This window comes from Rhinatrema bivittatum, chromosome 12 (genome assembly GCF_901001135.1).
Source record: "Rhinatrema bivittatum chromosome 12, aRhiBiv1.1, whole genome shotgun sequence".
Classification (NCBI taxonomy): Eukaryota; Metazoa; Chordata; class Amphibia; order Gymnophiona; family Rhinatrematidae; genus Rhinatrema; species Rhinatrema bivittatum.
Window position 1 is genome coordinate 891,745 of NC_042626.1, and position 24,005 is coordinate 915,749.

At 45.9% G+C, this 24,005-nt stretch overlaps 1 protein-coding gene across 1 annotated transcript in view; it reads left to right on the plus strand.

Annotated features, from left to right (window-relative positions):
* Nucleotides 1–12,382, plus strand: part of GNAT2 (G protein subunit alpha transducin 2) — a 30,910-nt gene extending 18,528 nt beyond the window's left edge. Inside the window, exons 5-8 of the mRNA XM_029573822.1 lie at nucleotides 492–620; nucleotides 701–830; nucleotides 1,873–2,026; nucleotides 12,164–12,382. Of these exons, the coding sequence (XP_029429682.1) occupies nucleotides 492–620; nucleotides 701–830; nucleotides 1,873–2,026; nucleotides 12,164–12,354 (604 nt within the window). The 3' untranslated portion in view covers nucleotides 12,355–12,382. The remainder of the gene's footprint in view (nucleotides 1–491; nucleotides 621–700; nucleotides 831–1,872; nucleotides 2,027–12,163) is intronic.
* The last annotated feature ends 11,623 nt before the right edge of the window (nucleotides 12,383–24,005 follow it).

Consider the following 24,005-nt stretch of genomic DNA (forward strand, 5'->3'; position numbering starts at 1 on the left):
TCACAGAAAGAGTGGTGGATGCCTGGAATGCCCTTTCAGAAAAGGTAGGGAGGACAAAGATTATAAAGCATGGGATAAACAGAGGATCCCAGTGGCTTAAGAAAAAGGCGTAACCTCCACAGAGCGGCAATTACCCGAAGAATAAAATAATAATAAAAAATAAATAATAGTTTGCTGGGCAGATTGAGTGGATTTCTTGGGTCTTTTCTGGCGACATCTACTAGGTTAGTATGTAACTAGCAGTTTCCACCTGTGGTCTCTCTCCTTTCTAAATGTTAGTGTCAGTAGCTGGGTTTTACTCTGGTTAAGGTGAAGCTCATCCCATTAGAACAAAATGTTCCCCAATTCCTTAGAAAGCTAAAGCCCTCTTTTGTGTGCCAGTGCCTCTGGGGACCTGCGCATTTCTGAGAAGGCGACCCTGCAGGTTCTGCATTTCTGTTTTTAACCACATTGACTGGGCTACGTTTGATTCCAGTTCTCTCTTTACACAGCTATCTGAATCAGCTGGATAGGATAACAGCTGCTGGCTACATCCCTAATGAGCAGGATGTCCTGAGATCCAGAGTAAAGACCACTGGTATCATAGAAACACAATTCTCCTTCAAGGAACTGCACTTCAGGTGGGTGGCTGGATGCAGGCTCTTCTGTTCTGTAGTCTCTTGGCAGTATTGTGCTGACCATTTGCTTTGTTAATCTGCAGGATGTTTGATGTGGGAGGTCAGAGATCAGAGCGCAAGAAGTGGATTCACTGCTTTGAAGGCGTGACCTGCATCATCTTCTGTGGGGCTCTGAGTGCTTATGACATGGTTCTGGTGGAAGATGAGGAAGTGGTAGGGCTGTTCTATCCAGGGGAAACGGTCAAACTTTGCAAGTCATGTATCTCACAAAAGGAAAACAGCTGATCTAGAGCCAGAAGTGCAATGTAAAACTTTACATGTCTCCCCCTTTACAAGGGATAGAAGAAAAATAATGCATCCGATATCTAGAATACAAGTCAAGGAGGGTTCCTGCCTTAGCTTGACCCCAAGACCTATGGGAAAATTTCAAATAGTCCACATCCTTACTTGTAACACATGTACTTTGTATGTACATTTTCAAAGAGAAAATGTGCATGGTTTCCAGTACATGCGCTACAAGTCTGCATTTTGTTGATGCAGGTGCTGGAAATAGTGCTGCTACGCTGCCCTGAACTAATCTTGCCCATTTTCCCTGTAGCTAAAGATCATGTCTGCTTATGTTTAGCTGCATTTGAGAAAGGCAGTCAGACCCTTTTACCTAGGTAAGTAGCTTTGAAAACTGCCCTCCTGATATCCCCACAACTGTACCCAAAAGAGGGAAATGGGGAGATTGGGACAGCATATGGCTCCGAACATACCCGAGTGAGAAAATTTAGGGTAACAGGAAGCTACAGCACTATGGTTGTTGGTATTGTCTTACGAGATCACTGTTCTTTTCATCTCAGTAATTAGCACTGTTTATGGAGTTCATTTTCAGTCAGGGATAGCAGAGTCAGCACCATTAAGACACATACAAACATACTAATCCAGTGTATGAGGCCATCAAAGAGATGTGAAAAGAGCTGTGCCGTCAAAGACTTTATTTGATGTTTGTAATCAGGCTGGAAATTTACATGAGAAGCATATAATGAAGAGCCAGGCTGGGCAAAACAAATAGCAATCCCCTTGCCTTCACTGGTGAAGGACTGTTGATAGTCCTATAAATAAGCATCTTTAAGGTTAAGTCCTGAAGGCACAGGTGTCTTGATTTTCAAGGTGGCTCAATAGATTGGAAAGCAGGCATCTATAAGGAAAGATACAAGGGTGGAAGAGATACAGCAGAGTCTTTAATCTCTCTCTTTCCCTTTATCTGTAGAACCGGATGCATGAGTCACTTCACCTCTTCAACAGTATTTGCAACCACAAATTCTTTGCTGCAACATCCATAGTTCTTTTTCTGAACAAAAAGGATCTCTTTGAACAAAAAATTAAAAAAGTCCACCTTAGTGTTTGCTTCCCAGATTATGATGGTGAGTTGAAACCTAAATGGCAGTAACTTCTAGAAGAAAATATTGTGCTTAATGGGGATAATTTTCAAAGGCATTTACACACATAAAACTCAGTTTTATGCACATTGCCCTGGTTGGTATGCACATAAAAATAACAAGTTTGCTAACCTGTCAACAGGGCTTTCTATAGACAGAAACATGGGCAGCATCCTCTGATGGTGGCACCCCAGATCCACAGACTTTTTCCACTGGTAAGCATGCATGAATTAGCCATTATGTGTGGGAGTGCCAAGCTGAGGGCTGCAATGAGAAGCAACTAGTGAAACAAGCAACCTGGACCCCACTAGTGGAAAATGGTCTACTGGGTGAACAGGCTGCTCAAAACCACTTGTCCAAAGTTAGTCTCTTCAGTCATGTTGTTAAGACAGTAGAGGGATGTGAAAGTGTGACTTGATAACCAAATAGCAGCTTTGCAAATGTCTTCAATAGAAGTGTCCCTTAGATGAGCCACTGACATTGCCATGGTTCTTGCTTGATGAGCCAGCCAGTAGATAAGAGTGTGAGATACAATTCACTAGCATGACAGCATTCTTTTGGCAACTTATCTATTGGAATCAAAAGATAGGAACAGCTGAGAAGCTTAACAATGAGGTTGAGTCCTTATGAAGTAATACACTAGGGCTCTCCTGCAGTCCAAGGAGTCCTTTGTTCTCTGTGTGCATGTGGCTTCGAAAAGAAAGTAGGAAGCAAAACAGTTTGGTTAATGTGGAATGCAGATACCATTTATAGAAGGAACTCAGGGTGAGTATGCCAAATTGCCCTGTTGTGAAAACTCTCCAGGTATGGTGAGTACAAAACCAGCACTTGCAATTCACTTACTCTTGAGAAACTTCAAATTCATTGATTTAAGAGGTCGAAGGGAGGTTTCAGTAGTTGAGCAAAGACCACATTGAGGTCCCAAGCCACTGAAGATTTACTGACCAAAGGCTTGGAATACCAAAAACCTCTCATGAACTTTGATAGTAACAGGTGGAAGTTGATTGTAGCAACTTCTACCTGCCACAATGGTATTTAGATTAACTTAAACTTAACATAGTAATGATGGCAGAAAAAGACCAAATGGTCCATCCACTCTGCCCAGCAAGTTTCTTATATTAGTAACTGCCACTCCATGTAGATAACCTCCAAGCCTTATGTTAAGGGTAGTAATACTGCTAGCAACATTTTTATGGGGTGAGGAGCCTTGATAATTCAAAAAAATGCTGCCTGAACGTGTTTTATTTATTTATTTTTATTTATTTTTAATTTTTATATACCGGAATTCCTGTATACAATACAAATCAATCCGGTTTACAAGTAACGAAAAGGTTGCCCTAGTCTGGGAGGTTAGACCGGGGTTTTTTTTTTTGGATGTGGATCTTTTGGATGTTTTGCTTTTGGATGTGGCCTTAGATGGAAACCTGCACTTTTTCCCTAATGTCTGTGTATCAGTACCCCAGAGCAAAAAAGTCAGGATCCAGTGTTGGCTGTCGTCTGAATTCAATTCAAGTGCTTAGACTTGAGGATGAGAGGAGGAATAGATATTGAAGCAAGTCCCTTGGGCCACAGAAGGATCCAGCCGACAGGTCCCACACCAAGTCGAGGATCTTTTCCACTTGAAGTTCTAGGATATTCTGGTAGAAGGCTTCCTAGCAAAATCAGCATATCCTCCATGTCTTTAGCAAGGAGGAGCCTACTGTACATTCAACATCCACACTGTGGGAGCTAGCAATGGCAGGCTTGGATGGCAGTTTGGAGGCTGAGCTGATTGATGGAATATGGATACCATACTTGATGTGGCCATGCCAGCATTATGAGAATCAATCTTGCCTCATACTGAATGAACTTCTGGGCAGTTCTGGCAAAGAGATGAATTGGCGGAAACGCAGAGAGTAGATTGGTGCTCCAGTTTAGCACATCACAGCATCAGAACTGAACTGTAGCTGCTCAGAAGCATGGAGCAGAACCACTCAACCTTTTTATTGTCCTCTGAGGTCAATCACTGGCATTCCCAAAAAATGGAACTACTACTCTGCAACCCTTTGATCCAAGGACTAGTGAGGTTGCAACACTCTGCTCAGGCAGTCTGACAACACATTTTTGGACTCCTGGAAGATAGGTCACCTGCAGATGGGCATTGTGATGGTTGGCCCACAACCAGATTCTGAGGGCTTCCTCACAGAGTGCACAGCTCCCTGCTTGTTTACATAGAACATGGCCACCTAGTTGTCTGTCTGATCAATAGTCTTTTGCCTGATAACAGGTGACAAAACTCTCCTAGCGCATAACCGATATCTTGTACCTCCAGCAGGTTGATCTGCAGTGGGCTCTCCACTGCGGACCACGACTCCTGGGTCCATGTGCCCTGTGTGTGCATATCTTGCACTTTTCTGGAGGCATCAGTAGACAGGATCACTTGATTCACTGAGACCAGGGCCAGCAGGACCCACTGTCCAAGTCATGCACTTGCACAGGGTGGTAGCACAGAGGAGGCAGCAAAGAATAGAAAGAGGCCTTTAGGCTGCTAGCAAAGTCCATTCCACTAACAGCAAAAAAGAGGGCCCATGGCCACTGACAGAACCCATCCTGCTAGCAAATGAAGGAGAGGGAGAAGACCAGGGCTCATCCCACTGATGGTCAAAGAAAAAAGGCCCTGGGCCACTGGCAGAGCTTATCTTGCCCTCAGCCAAACAAGAGAGGGAGAGGCCAGCCCTGAGTGAGAGAACGCACGTGTGTGCGTGAGAAAGCCAGCATGTGCGTATGTGTGCACGGATATACAAGTGAGTGAATGAACAAGTTTGTGTGCTCCACCTACAATCTCAGGGTTACTAGAAATTAAAAGTTCCCCGGTAAGGATAGCAAGGGATATTTTTAGGCCAATATTCAGTAGGCCGGTTAGTGGATATGTTATCTGACTAAAGTTAGCTGGTTAACGTGTCCCATATATTCAGTGGGATAAACACCCCGTTGAATATACCAACCTACATATAGCCAGATAACTAAAAAGATCTAACCAGATATGTTTGAATGTAGCCATTTAGGGTTAAGAACATAAGAACATAAGAAAATGCCATACTGGGTCAGACCAAGGGTCCATCAAGCCCAGCATCCTGTTTCCAACAGTGGTCAATCCAGGCCACAAGAACCTGGCAAGTCTTTAGTTATTTGGTCTTGTATGGTCAGATAATGTGCTACTTATCCAGATATCTGCAGAAGATATCCAGGTAAGTAGCACTTTTGACAAAAAAAAAAAAAAAAGGAATAAAGGGGCTTATGGCCCAATTTCCTCCCCCCCCCCCCACCCTTCAAGCCTTGCATTCCCTCACCCCACAAATACAAAAATGTCCTAAATCCCTGGGAGCTGTCCCTTCTCTCCGTAGATTAAAATGTATAACTGAGGTCAGGACCTCCCATCCACCCCCCCCCCCCCCCCAACAATGTTAGCTAGGACCCCACCGCACCCCCAACCCCTTCCAGGGTCTGCACTTACCTGCTCCCAGCGAGGTCCAGCACAGCTTTGAGAGCAGGTAAGTGCAGAAACCATCCAAGCAGTTGCTTGAATGAAGCAAGACTGAAGTGCTCAAGAGGCAGCTTTACTGAGCTATGAGAGCTGGGTTCATGTTGGTGCCATTGGATGACATCACCACTGCATACTGGCCAATTCATGCCTGCTGTCTGATTTTGCATGTGCTTTTACACATATACTAAATAGGTGTCCCAACAGGCAGAGTTAGGGTGATATCAGGATTTATGAGCATACTTAATGTGTATAAATCCACATGCACAAAGTTACTTCTCTTCTTGAGCAGGTGTAATGTTTTGTGCATATGCCGTACGGGTTCTATGAACACCCCCAAATTTTCAAAGCGGATTTATGTGCATAAATCTGCTTTTAAAATTGTGACTAAAAAGTACCCACAGACTTTAGCCAATGCATGCTTTTTGAAAATTACCCTCAGTATGTCCATGCTGTTATACATCCTAGCATTGCCTGTCTGCTTGCTCTGCTTTCAACATAAAAGCTGCCAGTATCAGGTAAAGTTTGAATACACAGAACTAAGGACACCATTTATCGAGCAAGCATATTTTTCAAAAGACAAAGAGAGAGAAACCCCTTACTACATCTGTGTGACCTTGAGTTTGGATTTGATTACTCGCCTTTCCAGACCCAAGTTCATCCTGGTGCGAATGTGGCTTGAGAAAAAGGTAGTCAGGATGATGGAATTCCCCGGCAGGAACGCAGAATCCCTCTATCATGAAAGAACTTTGTATAAGGTGGGTACGACACCAAAGCTTGAAGTTCACTAACTCTGCACACTGAGGTGACCGCTACCAAGAAGATTACAGAACATAAGAAATTGCCATACTGGATCAGACCAAAGGTCCATCAAGCCCAGTATCTTCTTTCCAACAACAGCCAATCCAAATCACAAGTACCTGGCAAGGACCCAAACATTAGATAAATCACAAGCTACTATTGCTTATTAATTACCATCATAGCAGTTTATGGATTTTTCCTCTAGGAACTTATCCAAATCTTTTTTAAACCCAGTTACACTAATTGCTGTAACCACATCCTCTGCCAATGAATTCCAGAGCTTAACTATGTGCAGAGTGAAAAAGAATTTTGATTTGTTTTAAATGAGCTACTTGCTAACTTCATGGAGTGCCCCCTGGTCCTTCTGAGAGAGTAAATAACCGATTTACATTAGCTTGTTCAAGTCCTTTCATGATTTTAAGACTTCTATTATATCCCCTCTTAGTCGTCTCTTCTCCAAACTGAACAACCCTAACGTCTTTAGCCTTTCCTCATAGGGAAGCGGTTCCATGCCCCTTATTTTGGTCGCCCTTCTCTGCACTTTCTCCAGTGCAGCTATATCCTTGAGATGTGGTGACCAGAACTGTACACAGTAGATTTAGGCAAAGGGCGTAACTATTTCATTATGACCTTCCAGGACAGATACTTCAGGTCACAGGAGTGCAGAGGCTCAAATGGAGCCTTCATAAGCTGGGACAAGACCATGCTGAGGTCCCAGGAGACAGCGGGGGGGGGGGGGGGGGGGGCTTAGGGGAAGCTTCAGCTGAAGCAGGCCCCACAAAGTGCCCCACATTAAGCTGCATCAAGATGGATGAACAATCCACCCCTCGGTGGTAGGCTCCAACAGCACTGAGATGGACTCTGACGGAGTTGGTCTTCAGGCCAGCCACCGAGGGGTGCAGAATGAAATCAAGAAGTTTCGAGGTGGAGCAGGAGAATGGATGCAAGCTATGGCTCTCACACCAAATGGAGAACCTTTTCTACTTCAGACCGTAAGACTTCCTAGTGGAAGGCTTCCTGGACACCACAAGTACCCGAGACACATCATCCAATAGGTCTAGGGGCTGCAGAATCGCCCTCTTAACATCCAAGTTGTTAGAGAAGGCCTGGAGGTTGGGATGGCGCAGCCTGCCTTGATCCTGCGTGATGAAGCTTGGGAATCCCCAGACTGATTGTTTCCCCGCAGAGAAAGATCCTGCAAGAGCAGGAACGAAATCTGTCTCAGCCAATACGGGGTGATGAGAATCATGGTTCCCCAATGCTGTCAAAGCTTCAGGAGAGGCTTCGACACTAGCAGAAGCGGAGAATAAACATACAGGAAACCCTTGCCCCAATGGCGGGCAAAGGCATCCAATGTTGGTTTGTCGTTGCCCCTGAACAGGGAGCAAAACTGATTCACCTTCCTGTTGTAGAGGGAAGTGAAAAGATCTATGTCCAGGGTTCCCCAGTAGGTCAACAAAGCACGTGCGTTACCTCTGTTCCAAACATAAGCTATATAATCATACAGAGGAACTCGGCAATATATAATGCCAAAAGATTTATTGTACACAATGATTTTAATTCAATATCATTTACATACTTTTTTATACAAGTCCCACTATGTAGCCCAAAACCCTTACATTAAAAACAATCTCATTCATACTCTACCCTCCATTCACTCCATTCATACTACTCATACCACATAAAAACTGCCAGATCCAATGAACCTACAAACTTAATGCATATACATATCCCATATAACAGTATGTGGAAATGAATGTTGTATACAAATATCCCCCTTTTTTTTACATTAAACTTTAAATACTTTTAACAATTACATTTGAACACTTGAATCTTATATAAAATAATTCCAGACATGAATATTTTACATAATTATGTGGATTATGTAAATGATATGATATTGAATTAAAATCTTTGTGTATAATAAATCTTTTGGCATTATATATTGCCGAGTTCCTCTGTATGATTATATAGCTCAGGGTTCCCCAGCGACAGAAGATCAAATCCACAACCTCCTGCTTCATGGACTACTTGTGTGGGCAGAAGGAATGACTCAGATTGTCCACCACCACATTCTCCGGCCCTGGTAGGTACATGGCGCGGAGCAAGATACCCTAGGAAACAGCCCACGACCAGATCTGGACCACTTCCTGATAAAAGAGGAATGACCTCGTGCCTCCCTGCTTCTTCAGGTACCACATCACCACCTAATTGTCGATCTGAACCAGACCACCTTGTTTGCCAGGCAATCCTGAAACGTCCAAAGTGCATATCGGATCGCTCAGAGCTCCAGAAGTTTATCTGGCACTAATCCTCCTGTACTGACCACCGACCCTGAGTATGGAGACCCTCTACATGGGCACTCCAGCCCAGGTGGGAAGCATCTGTGGTAAGGATGACTTGAGCAGGAGAAAGTTGAAAAGGGACCCCAACCAACAAGTTGGATAGGGTCCCCCACCACAACAAGGACTCCTGAAGAGGTGAAGTAACCCTGATGCACACCCATAGGTCCTGGGTGGCCTGATGCCTTTGGGACTGTAGAGTCCACTGTGCCCTGCGCATATGCAGATGAGCAAATGGAGTGACGGACAGTCTCAGCCATGTGACCCAATAGCCACATGAGTACGTGGAGTATTCACTGATAACCCCCATGATGGGCACGGAGGAGAGTCTGAAGGGACCCGCTGGAAATTTAACCAGTACCCCCCAACAAACAATGAGCAGGACCCACCTGGCCGAGGTGATAGCTGGCCAACGGTCTGAAAAGAACTGCAGCTGGCCCCCAACCAGGGGAGCCATTTTCAGGAGTACGGTTGGCTGGCTTACACTCCCTCTCAGCCAGTCAAAATCCTGTGGCAGGGTGTCTGCTGGGGTGCTGGCTGTGATCGAGGAGTACACGGCTGTCAAAGGCGCTTTCTGGGTACTGCCCATTGAGGCCTTGCTCTGGTCGGCTGGGCGGGGGGGGGGGGCAGAGTAGTATTTCCTCCGACAGGAAAAAGGATTGCTGGGTCCTTGCCTCAAGGACTGTGGGTCTGAGGTGCTGGCCAAAAGATGAAGGATTTCATTTTGATCCTTCAGCTGTGCCACTGCCTCAATTTTATCTCCGAAGAGATTCTCTCCGGTGCAGGGCAAGTCCACTAGACGCTCCTACACATCTGGATGGAGGTCAGAGGCCTGAAGCCTGGCCATGTGCCAAGCACCTATGCCCACCGCTGTTACAAATACATCACAGATGGACCGGACCTCATGCTTGCCACACTCCAAGCCCTGCTATACCACCTTTAGAAAGTCGTCCTGCAGTTGCTGCGGGAGGTGTGCCACTAGATCCTGAACCTGCTTCCAGAGGTTCCTGGAGTACAGGCTCATATACAATTGGAAACAAGCAATATGTGCCGCCAGCATGGAGCCTTGGAAGACCTTCCTTCCCAGGGCATCCAAGGCCCTGTGTTCGCGGCCTGGAGGAGTTGAAGTGTGCGTCTGAGACCTCTTCACCTTCTTGAGAGCGGATTCCACCACCATGGACTGATGCGGAAGGTGATGCCATTCAAAACCCGTAGCAGGCTACACCAGGTACACAGCATCGGTCTTCTGGTTCACGGGGGGGGACTGAAATGGGGTGCTTCCAAAGCCGGACAAATTCCTTGAAAATGTCATGTTCCAGCACAGCCACCACCTCCTTTGGCGCATCCATAAATTGGAGGACCTCTAGCATCTTGTGTCTGGAATCCTCCTCAGTCACGAGCTGCAATGGGACTGACTCCGCCATGGCCCACACAAAACCAGTGAATGTCAAACCCTCGTTAAGTAGATATACGCTGGTCCTCCGGAGAGATGGCTCAGACAGCAGGTCCTCGGAATCCTCTGAAGACGACATGGATGCCTCATCCTCTCTGGGGTCATACGGAACATTCTCCTCACTCAGGCCAACCGGGGACTCCGGTGGAGGAGCCCAAGTAACACCCCTAGGCCCCTGAAGGCACTGGAAGTCCAAAGGGCAATGGGGTCACGGAAGGCACCGGCGACCCAGCAGGCACCAGAGCCACCAACGGCATCAGAGTCCCTGTGGGCACCGAAGAACCCAAAGGGGTCTCAGGCAACATCAGCCGCGGGGCCTGCCGCAGAGACAGGATCATCTGCCCCGAAGGTCCTCCCTCGTCTGAGGGATCGGCCACCGGAATAGCCTCCATTCGAGGCACCACCGGTGTCCACCAGGGCATCGAGGGTGCCCGGGGCACTGGCAAGGGCTGCATCGGTAGCACACCTAAGAGCAAATCTAAGCACTCCAATAACTGTGCCAGTATCGACGGAGCGGGTTCTAGTGGCCCCCGACGGCTCGACGCCTTATAGGGCTCAGCCGACCGCCAACCGGATTCTGCACTCCAGCTTCTCCTCGAATGCTGACAAAGGCAAGACCAGCTTGAGGAGGCAGCAAAATCAGGTTCCCTTCGGAGCCCCAAGGGGAACAGGTACCTAGCACCAGAACCAGTGGGGATCACCTCAGGCCCTCAGCCTCAATGGAGGGTGCCTCCTCAGACCGGGGCCGCTTTGGGGGCACCTCGGTTGATGCCGGAGCTTTCCCGAGCTTGGACTCATGCGAGGATGGCGACTGGTGATTATACTTTGACCTACCACGGTGTTCAGCCTCCCCGGAGCCAAGGGAGACAGCTATGAACCGGACCTAGACCTAGAGGAGAAAGAAAGAGGCCGGTCCCCAGCGCCCATCTCGACTTGGGAACCCAACAAAGGGGAAGGTAATACCGAACCGGTAGCCCCTGGTCCCTTACCCCAAGGTATCGAGGACCCCAATGCTGGGGGGGGGGGGGGGGGCTCAAACTTCTTGGGACCAAACAGCTTCTCCACTGTGTTGAGGCATGCCCTGCACCCTTTGGGCACTCCCGGATGTTGTGTGAAGCCTCCAGGCACAAAATACAGACCTTGGGGGGGGGGGGGCCTGTAATGGACATAGACCGGGGACCCTGGGGGCATCAGCGAAAGCCTGACTATGCCATCAGAAAAAAACCAGCAAGTGTTCGATGGCCGGCAGCCACTGGGAGATGGCACTGTCGAAAATCAACCGCTAGGAACTTACTGCAATGCACGCTAACTAGGGCTGGGAGATTGAGGGACACGGTGTAACGAACCGAGAAAAAACTCTTACTTGATTAAAACAGTTTTACAGCAAAAAAACCGTGCGAGCTCTACCTCCACGAGACGGAGGCTCTGCGGAAAAGAAGAGATTAAAGAGGAACCCCACGTGGACACGTGGATAGTGGCATGCTCAGTGTGCCTAGTCAAAGTTCTAGAAACTTTGACAAGTTTTCCAGGCCGGGCTCAGTCTGATGTAGTCATCCATTTGTGAGGACTACCTTCCTGCTTGTTCAAGGAGAAATGATTTTCTGAAAGATATTAACATTCAAGTTGGATGACTTTTAGATAGCAATCTGAAAGGGCAAAGGTTTAGGGTTTTTTTTCTTTTTTTAAATATATTCAACCCACTTCTAGATCAATAAGGACCAAGTTCCCAAGTTAATTTTTACTCTCTTCCAGCAACTTGATAAAATCCAATTTACACATTAGGTTGGCTTGGTTCTTGCTTTCTTGGGTTTGTATTCTTCATAGCTCAAAAATCTGCCCAATTATGATTAACATGGAATTATTTTTTTGCATAGCATGTAATTGTTTTCATTTTCAAGGCCTTCTCTCCAGTATTAGGGATTCCTTCATAGAGTTTCTCCTCCGCAGCCCCCAAAGATGACCAAACAGCTTTATTCTCTCTCTTCTTTTTCCCTTTTCTCAACCAGGTGCAAACACATTTGAAGATGCTGGTAATTATATTAAGTTGCAGTTTCTGGACCTCAATATCAGGAAGGATGTCAAAGAAATTTATGGACACATGACATGTGCCACAGATACTCAGAATGTGAAATTTGTATTTGATGCAGTCACCGATATCATCATCAAGGAAACATTGAAGGACTGTGGTCTTTTCTAGTCCCTGCTTCTTTGTAATGGTTTCCATAAGTTCCTCTACAACTCTTTGTATTCAGTCATCCTCACAGCTTCTTGCATGCTGACATGCGAGTCCTTTCATGGATTCGGTGCTCTTTTGCATAGCTTTGTTAAAAAAGAACATCCATTCAATGTGGAGAATACCTAAAATTCCTTCCCCACTTCACTCTGTTTAACGAAGCTTGGATGATCACACAATAGGCCACTGTATATATATCTTTTTAAATTGTTTGACAGAAATTAGCTTTTCACAAACACAAAATTGCTCAGCAGGAATTATGATATGGAAAGAAAGCCAAATTGCTTACCCATTTACAGGTGTCCTCTAAAGGGTGAAGGTCTCTAACAGCAACAATACAGAAGAAGTTTCCAGCATTTTCTAGAAAATCTTGAGGTGCCTCTGAGCATAAATAGCAGTTTTCACATCCTTGCACAGCATGTCCAAGTTCTGTAATTAACTAAGAAGCTCAACTTCATAGCAAGAGAAAAGGTTTGGGTGACTGGTGAACTGCCACCTTCTCTAAACATCCATTATATATAAGCAACCTTACTTTTTCTGAAAGCAGTCATTTCACATAATCTAACAAAAAAAGGGGGAAGAAACAAACCTACCAACAGGGTGTTGAATATTTTTAGTGGGGTTAAACTCAAAGAGCACCTGAAGAATAGTTTGCTCAAACCTGCTGTCCTGTCAGCAGTTAGAATCTAATTTATAATGGGATGTAAATGTGTGGACTGAACTCCCTTGGGTAGAGCTTTGCAATCTCTTCATAGGTTGATCATAGATAAGCTATTGCTGTTGCCATGGCCCTAGGTTTCCATGAATCCTGCTACAGCTCTCTGGCCCAATTCAAATAGCCTCACCAATGAGGGAGGAAGGAAGTAAGGGCTGCTTTGAGGACACCAATTCCATAATCTGCACCTGTCTTAGCAAGAACATGTAAGCAGTAATGCTTCACAAAGGAATGTAAGGATGAATAAGTAGCCGTCCTGCAAATGTCCTCTAGTGTCACAGCAACCGTTTCTGCCCAAGACGATTGTGCCCTAGTGGAATCTGTGCAAATAAACTCAGGAGACTGATGGCCCTTTGGCAAATACACAGAAGAAATTGTGTCCCTGATCCACCGGGCTATAGTAGCTTTAGAGACCACATTGTCCTCTGGCGGTCCAACAAACAGTCTGTCAATCCTGCAAAAGGAAATGGTCACCTTCCCATTGTGACTGAGAACCCAGCAAACATCCAGAAACATCCGAGACCTGTTTTCACCTCGACACTCTTCCATAGAAAATGCCAGCAGAGTGAGACTGATTTAAATGAAACACCAACACCACTTTTAGCAAAAAGGACGAAAATAAACCTAGAAAGGATCTTTGCTTGACAAAGTTTGAATCTCCGAGATACAGCAAGCAAAACAAATTGCTTCTAGAAAGACTGCTTTCAAGATAAATTTCTTCAGAGAAGTCCATTTCAGGGGCTCAAAGGAAGAAGAAACCAGAGCCTTTAAGACCAAATTGAGATTCTACTGAGATACCAAGCACCTTAAGGGCGGCTACAACCTCTTAACTCCCCGAAGAAATGGATCACATCTGGATGGGCTGCTACTGAAATCTGCCCCTGTAAAAGTAAACCAACACTACCTGAACCTTCAGATAATTCAAGATTGAGCTCTTCTCCAAACCCTTTCTGAAGAAAGGTTAAAGTGCAAGGAGTATCAAAATGTCATGGAGAAGCTGACCAATCCTTGCAGAATTTATGTATGTAAAAGGTTTTATAGAGATAGATGTATATATATATATCTATTAGGGATGTGAATCGTTTTAGGACGATTAAAATTATCGTCCGATAATTTTAATATCGTCTTAAACCGTTATGGAACACAATACAATAGAGATTCTAACGATTTATCGTTATAAATCGTTAGAATCGTGAGCCGGCACACTAAAACCCCCTAAAACCCACCCCCGACCCTTTAAATTAAATCCCCCACCCTCCCGAACCCCCCCCCCAAATGACTTAAATAACCTGCGGGTCCAGCGGCGGTCCGGAACGGCAGCGGTCCGGAACGGGCTCCTGCTACTGAATCTTGTTGTCTTTGGCCGGCGCCATTTTCCAAAATGGCGCCGAAAAATGGCGGCGGCCATAGACGAACACGATTGGACGGCAGGAGGTCCTTCCGGACCCCCGCTGGACTTTTGGCAAGTCTTGTGGGGGTCAGGAGGCCCCCCCCAAGCTGGCCAAAAGTTCCTGGAGGTCCAGCGGGGGTCAGGGAGCGATTTCCCGCCGCGAATCGTTTCCGTACGGAAAATGGCGCCGGCAGGAGATCGACTGCAGGAGGTCGTTCAGCGAGGGTTCCGGCGCCTCGCTGAACGACCTCCTGCAGTCGATCTCCTGCCGGCGCCATTTTCCGTACAAAAACGATTCGCGGTGGGAAATCGCTCCCTGACCCCCGCTGGACCTCCAGGAACTTTTGGCCAGCTTGGGGGGGGCCTCCTGACCCCCACAAGACTTGCCAAAAGTCCAGCGGGGGTCCGGAAGGACCTCCTGCCGTCCAATCGTGTTCGTCTATGGCCGCCGCCATTTTTCGGCGCCATTTTGGAAAATGGCGCCGGCCGAAGACAACAAGATTCAGTAGCAGGAGCCCGTTCCGGACCGCTGCCGTTCCGGACCGCCGCTGGACCCGCAGGTTATTTAAGTCATTTGGGGGGGGGTTCGGGAGGGTGGGGGATTTAATTTAAAGGGTCGGGGGTGGGTTTTAGGGGGTTTTAATGTGCCGGGTTTGCGATTTTACGTTTTTTCGATTTTTTTACGATTTTTCACGATATTTTTACCCCCCCCAAACGGCAACAATACGATTCCCTCCCCCTCCCAGCCGAAATCGATCGTTAAGACGATTGAGGACACGATTCACATCTCTAATATCTATATATCTATATATATATCTATATATAGATATATAGATAGATAGATAGATATACCGCTTTTCCAACCATGTTCATAGCAGTTTACATGATTACATACATAATTTAAACACAAACTTTACAATAAACATACAGGATAGATTCAATTCAGCCTTTCCTTATTTTATACAGTTTATGATGCCTATGCAATTAAAGTTTATATCAAACCACAGGGCAACCGAAACAAAATGGAGATAAAGGTTATGAAAACAACTTAGATAATCATTAATAAGGATTAGCAACACAAGTGAAAATGTGCTCCAGTTTCAATGTCAAATGCTTCAAAGAAGCGCCAAACCTGAATATAAGCCAGAGAGGAAGAGGAGGAAGTTTGACACTTTACACATATCCAGCATAGCTCTCTGCTTCAACGGCAGGGGAGGAAATTTTTGACAATCACGCATATCCAGCATAGCCCTCTGCTTCAACGGCAGGGGAGCAAGACTAATACTTCACTTTCAATGCATAGCCAGCATGGCTCTCTGCTTCAACGGCAGGGGGGAATGAAGAAAGGTGGATCTATTTTCAGGCAACAATCAACAAGGACTGAATTACATAGTCTGAATAAACAGATAAGCATGTGTGTAGCTTGCTTATTGCGGTGGTTAATACCCCTAACTAAATTAAACTATTTTACTTAGATGCAGGTCCAACACTGCTCTCTACATTAATGGCAGGGGTGGAAGGGAAATAGAATAAAAAAAAGGTTACTAAGAGCCAAGAGAAACAGATAAGTATGTGAGAGAAAAAAAAAGTGCGAAAGCTTGCTGGGCAGACTGGATGGGCCATTTGGTCTTCTTCTGCCGTCATTTCTATGTTTCTATGAGAAGTTGAAGATTTATGAGCTTTCAACAGTGGAAATTATAGAAGAATATCCCACCTTCTTTAAGTGTGCCCTTTCAAGTGCTAAGCTGTAAGACAGAATGGAGAAGGATCAACAATGATGAATGGTCCCTGTATTAAAAGCCCTAGGGCATCTAGCAAGCGCAGAGGAAGGTTGACCTGAATCCTCATCAGATCTGTATACCACAGCCTCAGAGGCCAATCCAGAGCTACAAGAATCACGATTGCTCTTGGCTTCAACCCTGCTGATTAGTGGCCAAGGAGGAAGAACATAAAGGCTTCCCTTTGGCCAAAGCTGAACCACAGCGTCTTTGTCCTCGGCACTGAATTCCTTGTGATAAATAAAGAACTGAGGAACCTTGGCATTCTTGTGAGTAACCATCAGATCCATGTGAGGGAAACCATGCAATGAAAGGCATCAGGGCTCAGCTCCCATTCACCTGGATCGAGAAGATTCCGCTTAAATATTCTCCTTGCCCACTATAAGCTGCTAAGAGCTCCAGATTCTCTTCTGCCCAAGGAAAGATTTCTCTCTTCCGACATGTCCAGACTTCTGGTTCAACCTTGTTCATGTACGGTACTGCTGTTGCATTGTCAGTCAACAATTTGACCACTTTTTCCTTGATTAACGGAAGGAAATGACAGAGCCAATCTTAATGACATGGTTTCCAGTTGGTTGATGGACCAGGACGCCTCATCTGTAATCCAGAGCTCCTGGGCCATCTGATCCACACAATGGAATCTCTAACTGGGCTTGCATCCATTATGACTAGAATCCAGGAAGAGGCCAAAAGACTGACACCCTGCATCCACCCACCACAGAAGACTTTTCTACACTATCACCGGAAGGGAAGATGCAACTCATAATCCTGGGAGTGAGGTGACCATTGAGACAGAAGTGAAAAATGCATAGATCTCATGTGAGCTCTGGCCCATGGCACTAAGTTCAGGAGCTAAACAGTTGAAGATAATCTCAGGCCCTTGGGCTCACCAGAGCAATGAACCTCTGAACGAGCTTGTCCATCCTTTCTCATGTCAGGTATACACAATCCAACTCAGTGTTGAAGCATGCTGCCAGGTACGCCAGAGATTGAGAAGGTAAAATTGCTATTCGTGAAACTGACTACACAATTCAAGTTTTCTATAAGTTTTCCAGCACTATGTAAATAATTGTTCCTGTTTTTTACTCCTAAAACTACTCAGGCTTCTCTTCTTATCCCAGTTCCAGCTTCCCGTTTTATTGTAACTTTCTTACTTCTCTCCACCTGTTAAATGTTAGGTTTTTCTTCACTCCCTTTGTTACTTGTAAACCGGCATGATGTGATTCTATCATGAATGCCGGTATAAAAAAAGCTTTAAATAAAAAAAATAATAAATTTTCTAAAACTTTAACTTCTCTGATGGACGCCTGAACACCTTCTTGATAAGATTTTGCTCTGATCAACCAGTTGTACAGGTAGGGATGAACTAGTACCCTCTTGCCACAGGGCAGCTGCCACCATCACCATTTCTTTGGTGAATGTTGTGGAACTGTTAGACCAAAGGGTTGGGCCCTGAATTGAAAATGCTCCTGTAGAATACAAAAACAAAGATACTGCTGATCTTCCCACTTGATGGGAATTTGAAATAAGCCTTCAACAAGTCCAGGGAGGAAAGATATTTGATCTGTTGCATCAACATAAGCACAGAATGAAGAGTTTCCATTACAAAATACATTTTTGTGGTTGATCTTTACTTCCTTTGGATAGAGAATGGATCTATAAGAACAGTCTTTTGGAAACTACAAAATAAATTAATAGTGGCAGAGACCCCTCTTTTCAAAGAGAACTGAAACTATCGCCTTCTGCTTGATGGCTGAAACACAGGGAGAATCCATAAAGGCACTGGGAATGAGAATAGGCAGTCCAAGGGCATAACCAAGAGGGATCACCCCTAACATCCACTGATCTGAGGTTCTCCGGGTTCATTCCTGGTAAAACATTTGCATCTGCCTATAGGTAGAGCCAGAGAGTGGACCTGCTGAGCTTCAATGAGAAGACAGAGTGAGACAGAGTGGCTCCTGAGGTAGGGGCTGAATTTGACTTTGGCCTTCGAAAATGTGAAAGGACTGATCCTTTCCCTTCGAACCTTGAAAAGAATAAGAGGATTGCCTTCTCAGCCCATAGCATCTAGAATCCCAAAGCTGGCTTCAACCTCTATTAGGATCAGAAGACAGACTGTGGCTTATTTTCAGGGAGCCACTGAGGCTTTGGATCCCCAGATTCTTAACTAGTTGCTCCAGATCTTTCCCAAAAAGGGGCTGTTCTTTAATTAGGAGCTTGTCTAAGACTTCAACCAGGAATCTGCAGACTAGTTTCAAAGCTAGAGTAGCCTCTTGGCTGCCACAGAAGCTGCCACTAATCTAGAGGAAGTCCAAAGGAGATCATAGAGGGCATCAGCTAAAAAGGCTGCCAAAGATTCCATTCTAGCTGCTTCCTCACTGTTGAATCCAATGCAAGAGCGCCCTAACCACAAAGTTGCTACAAATGGAAATCTGCACCGCCAGAGCTATGGAGGTAAATAGATGCTACAGTGGTAGTTCTGCCCTCCATTCCTGGAGATCTTTAAGAGAAATACTGCCTCTGACAGCAATCTTGGTCCTTCTGGTGACCACAGCATCTATCCAAGACATCAAACTATCTCTGGATGGTGTGCAATGCTTAAGGAGGGATCACTTAAAGGACATCTTTGTGAGTTTGCCTTAGAGGTCGCGTCTGCTGATTAATTTCGCAGCCATAGCTGTTTTCTGCAGCCACTACTGAGGCTACTCCTCTGGCCAAGGTACGCACTAGGACAGAGCTTGCATCCGCTTGCAAGACCGTGGCAGGCTCCATCGCCTCTCTGGAATGCGCCCCTGAGCTATCTGCTCTCGAGACAGAAGCAGACACGAGCAGGCCACCAGGGAACAACAGGAAGCGATCTGCAGTGTCATTGCTGTTGTGTCAAAGGCTTGTTTAAGGATGGACTCCAAGCACCTATCATGCACATCCTACTGGGAAATGGCGCAGACCAGGGCTTCCACTTTCAGGAAATGCAGGCGTTCTCTGGCTGCCGGGTCCAGAGGGTACAAGGCCTCCAATACCCAACCTCCTTTAAAGCTGGCTTCTGGGGCATCCCACTCCAGGACAATCAACTCCTGGATGGCTTCCAGCATTGGGAAATAGCAAGAGGCTTTCCTTAGAGACACCAGGATGGGATTTTTCTTTGGTTCCAATATAGGGTCCATGCCGGGAACTCCCATTCTTCAGGGTCTGGGAAAACAGGGCCGGCAATTCATCTCTGTGGAAAAACAGTAACATAGCTGTGTTTAAAAAAGGATTTGATAAGTTCTTGGAGGAGAAGTCCATTACCTGCTATTAAGTTGACTTAGAAAATAGCCACTGCTATTACTAGCAACGGTTACATGAAAGACTTGGTTTTTGGGTACTTGCCAGGTTCTTATGGCCTGGATTGGCCAATGTTGAAAACAGGATGCTGGGCTTGATGGACCCTTGCTCTGACCCAGTATGGCATGCTCTTATGTTGTTCTTATGGTCCGGTATGGCTCCAAGCCTGGAGGGATTTCCCTGTCCTCCAATGAGTCTGCATCCCCTTCGTCGTCCATGGTGTCTGGGTCCCTGTCAGGGATACCCTTGGTGAGGCGAGGCATGCTAATAGGGCTGGGAGGACAAGTCCTTCCCAGCTGGAGCGCTGACCAGGGCAGGGGCAGAGCTGACTGCGCCTGAACAAAGGCTTGAAGGCCCTGAAAGAATTCCAAAAAAGAAAAGGTCACCGGGTCCATACCTAGCCCAGGATTTACTGTGGTAGGCATCGCTGAACTGCCTTCTCCTGAGCAGGACGCAGCCCCAGGATTGCTCAGATCTGGGGTGCTACCGGATAAGGTTGTGGCTGACCTGTCCTCTGACTGGGAGGGGCTGAGCTTGGAGAACTTCTGAGAGTCCAGCCCTTCCTGGGATTCCTCACAGTGCTGACACAGGAAGGATTTTAGGTCAGACTGTTCAGCCCTAATATGGCATGCAGCACAAAGTATTGCTTGTGCTTTTTTGTTGCCAGAGCCATAGTTCACTGCAGCTTGTGTGTTCAGCCAGCTAGCGTTTGAACTCAAGCACGCACAAATCCACCCCGATGCACGAAAGTATAAGAGGCCAGTTGTGCGCGAATGTATGCTTGTACTTATGCGCGCAGGTATGCATGCATTAGATGCACAGTAGGGCTGGCCCACACCACGTGTACCGACTGGCTATGGGGGAAAATGGAGCTGCACCAAACCACATGCACGATGGTGCCGCCGCGGCCTGCCACGTGGATTGCCCAAGCCTGAAGCGGGGCCTAGCCCATCAGAGGGCTGCTCAACCCGCTCGGAAATCCCCTCCCCCTTGCCCCAATGGGATCGGGAAAGTTGCTGGTACAGCACACCGAGCAAGAGACTGGAGGAAAGACTTACTGGAGCCCTTCCACGTCTCTGAATCGGAAGAATCCTACTTTTACTTACCAGGGCTTAGCGCTTGTCAGCTGAGTACAGAGATGGTCTCCGGCTGCGGGGGGGGGGGGGGGGGGGGGGGGGGGGGGGAGGGGGCTTTGGCTGTCACCACTGTGCTTGGCTTCCTGCACCCGCTGCCTTTCAGCTGCTTCAGCAGCAAAGTCCACGCTGGGAACCTGCCTCCGGACCAAGGCACACCTGAGGGATCTCGGAAATTGCCTCAGGAATTCTCAACTGGGGAGGAACCATTAGGTATCACCGCAGGACAGCAGGGCACAATTTTTCTCCAATCTAAAGGTAAATTTTCTTCTTGAAACGAGTACTGCTATCCCACTAAACACCAATGCTGGTGTGGGGATAGCACGTCCACATCTGCTAGGAGAGGGAGATATACTGAATGGCTGAGGTCACGGCAGGGATAATTCTAAGGTGACATCAGCTTTGAAACCTGTCTCCATCTGCTAGCAGGGAAGCACATAACCCATTGGTCCCGAGACCATCTGGCTACACGCTAGGAAATTTCTCTTTGCAAAACAAGTGAACATCAGTGTTATCCTCTATATCAGAAGAGACCTCACCTTCCTCCACACACACACAACTCATTGAGTCCACCTGATCATCAGAGCCCCCTTGAAACTCCTCCGAGACAGATGGCAGAACCACTGCTACCCCCCTTCCCCCTGGGACTCGAGAGGTACAGAGTTCCCTTATCTGGAATTTTAAGGATTCAGCAGACTTGTGCTTTCCATCAGACTTCTGGATAGCACAGAAAATTTGATGCAAAAAAAAAAAAGTCAGGTGAAAACTTTCCATATACACTAGCCTAAATAAAGCAACCAAATTCTGAGGCCTCTCCATGAGAACCAGAACCTGAGGATACCCAAAATCTATTTCCAAGTTTGAGGCTGCTGAGGGGCTGAAACATCCATGGGAGGGCTGTCCCAAAATGGCAGACACGCCCATCAAAAATGGCACAATGGAGGCACCATTAACCTACCCCGACAGCAGCTCGGCTGAGGCCTTCTCCACTGACAGCAGAGCAGTGCTGGATCCTCCAGCATAAACACACAATGAGCAGATGTGCCCCACGGCAGATGTCAACCTCTTGCAGCCACACTCTCCACAGCAGAGGTTACACTCTGACTTTCCATCTAGGCCCTCTCTTCCAAAGCTACAGCATACGACCAGATGCTGTCAAAAAGAAGCCCCCATCTCCCCATGCAGCACATTTACCCTGCAGGCTGGGAAACTGTGACCAGGTCTGCCATTAATGCTGAAGATTCCTGCCTGAAAGGCTCCTGCTCTCTGGATGCTCTTTTCTTTTTTACCTGAAAACTGCAGGCAGAAGTAGTAAAGTGGGCTGGAGGATTCTTCTACAGCATTTGCAAGTCACAATTCACAGGTTCTTCTGAAATGATTAAACCCCCTCCCCCTTTTTTTTTTTTCCTAAGGAGAACCCCACACTACCAAGTCCCCTCTGGGACTGGGAACCTCTTTCATAGGTTTGCTCGCTTGGCCCTTAGCAGCATCAGTGCCTTCCAAGAAATCCTGCTGCACCACCAGGGAGTCCTACCATGTGCTGGAGGCAGAGTATACTAGAGAGTTTCTTCTGTGCTGTACCACCTATACATAGTGGTGATGTCATGGAGAAGGTTTGTGTGTTCTGCCTCCTTTTGCTGGTAGTGGGATCAAAGCCACCTGTTTGGACTGTTCTGGTGTAGCAGGCAGAAATGGAAATGAGGGATATACAGTCCCCTACCCAATTAGATACTGTTCTCTTAGATACAGCAATCTCAGGCTTTGTTGGCATGTGGCCTTGGAAAAATGTTGTAAGGACGACAGACTGTGTAGCATCATTCTGTCATGACATTTACTAGAGCTGGATACTCTGACTCTGTGAGCTGAAGCAACTACAATCTTCCAGCTCAGGTACACAGCCCACAAAAGTTTGGAAGCGCAAAGGTTTTCTTCAGCTGCAATAAAACTTGAGGATTGGCAAGACTGGTTATTTTGCAGTTCTGGATTTAACACGACTCCCCTCTTCTCTCTCTCCATATATATATCCAGTCAAGCATATGAATATACCATATATATATATATATATATATATAATATATATATAAATAAATTAAAGGCAATGTATATGTATTTCTCTTGTGCTTTCTGGTATTACACACAAAAAAATCCCCGAAGAACAAATTATTGGGGAAAAAAGAAAAAAGCACTTAGGCTTTCAAGTAAACCATACCAAAAATCTAATTTTGTATATTAACTAAAATCCATTTCTTTATTGCAAATACATTAAAACAATTTTTTCAATATTTTTTACATAAGACACTCATATTTATTGATCCCTTGTGATGATATATTGCTTGTTACTTCATACAAACATCTTAACAGTTTTCCAAAGAACCATATCAACCTTAACCCATATATATATATATATATATATATATATATGGTATATTCATATGCTTGAATGGAAGCAGATAGAAGAATTGGATGCTAAATATTCACATAAATCCCTTTCCAAAGCTTTTACTACAGCATGGAAGACATTTGTTCTAAGTATTATACAAATTCTATTTGGGTATAAATATTGGCTATGATTAAACCCAATTTGGGGGGGGGGGGGTGCACATAGGTGTGTGCCCTGTGTTAATGTGGTTGCCTTGGGAAAAAGACCTAAGACTATATATGTTTTCTCTCTTATTGTACTTGTTAGATTGTTGTTAGATGTTTAAAATATGATTAAAAAGAAAAATATTGCAGATTAAGTAGTAGGGGTATGCATTAGTCACATCTGTTTCGGCAGATACACGCGTACGTCACTGACTTTCTAGTACATATGGGAAACAGATAGTATGCATGTATCTCGTTATTAAACACACACAAATGCTCCGTTTTCCTGCGTGTACTAGAAGGTCAGCGAGGTACATTGGATCTGCCAAAAACATATCCCTAACAGAAGCTCTAAAGTAAAACAAAATTGCAGCAAAATTCCCACTGACAGAAAATACACTTTCTTTTCTGTCTGTGGGATGTGATGAATTGAGTGCTCTACTGTGCAAGTGCAGGGACAAAGAAACTGCCTTATTTACTCAGAGGGACTTTCCAGAAACTCTGGAAACGTGTCCCATGTTCTCACTAACAAGTACATTTTAAATGGGCTATGCGCGTAAATGTTGGGGTTTACGCACGCCGCTCACATTTTACAATGAGCCCGGCCACACGCATAAACCCCGGTATGCGCCAAAGTGCTGAGCCTCCCCAAAGGGGCGGGCCATTCGCCAGTGACCCGGGTATGCGTGTGC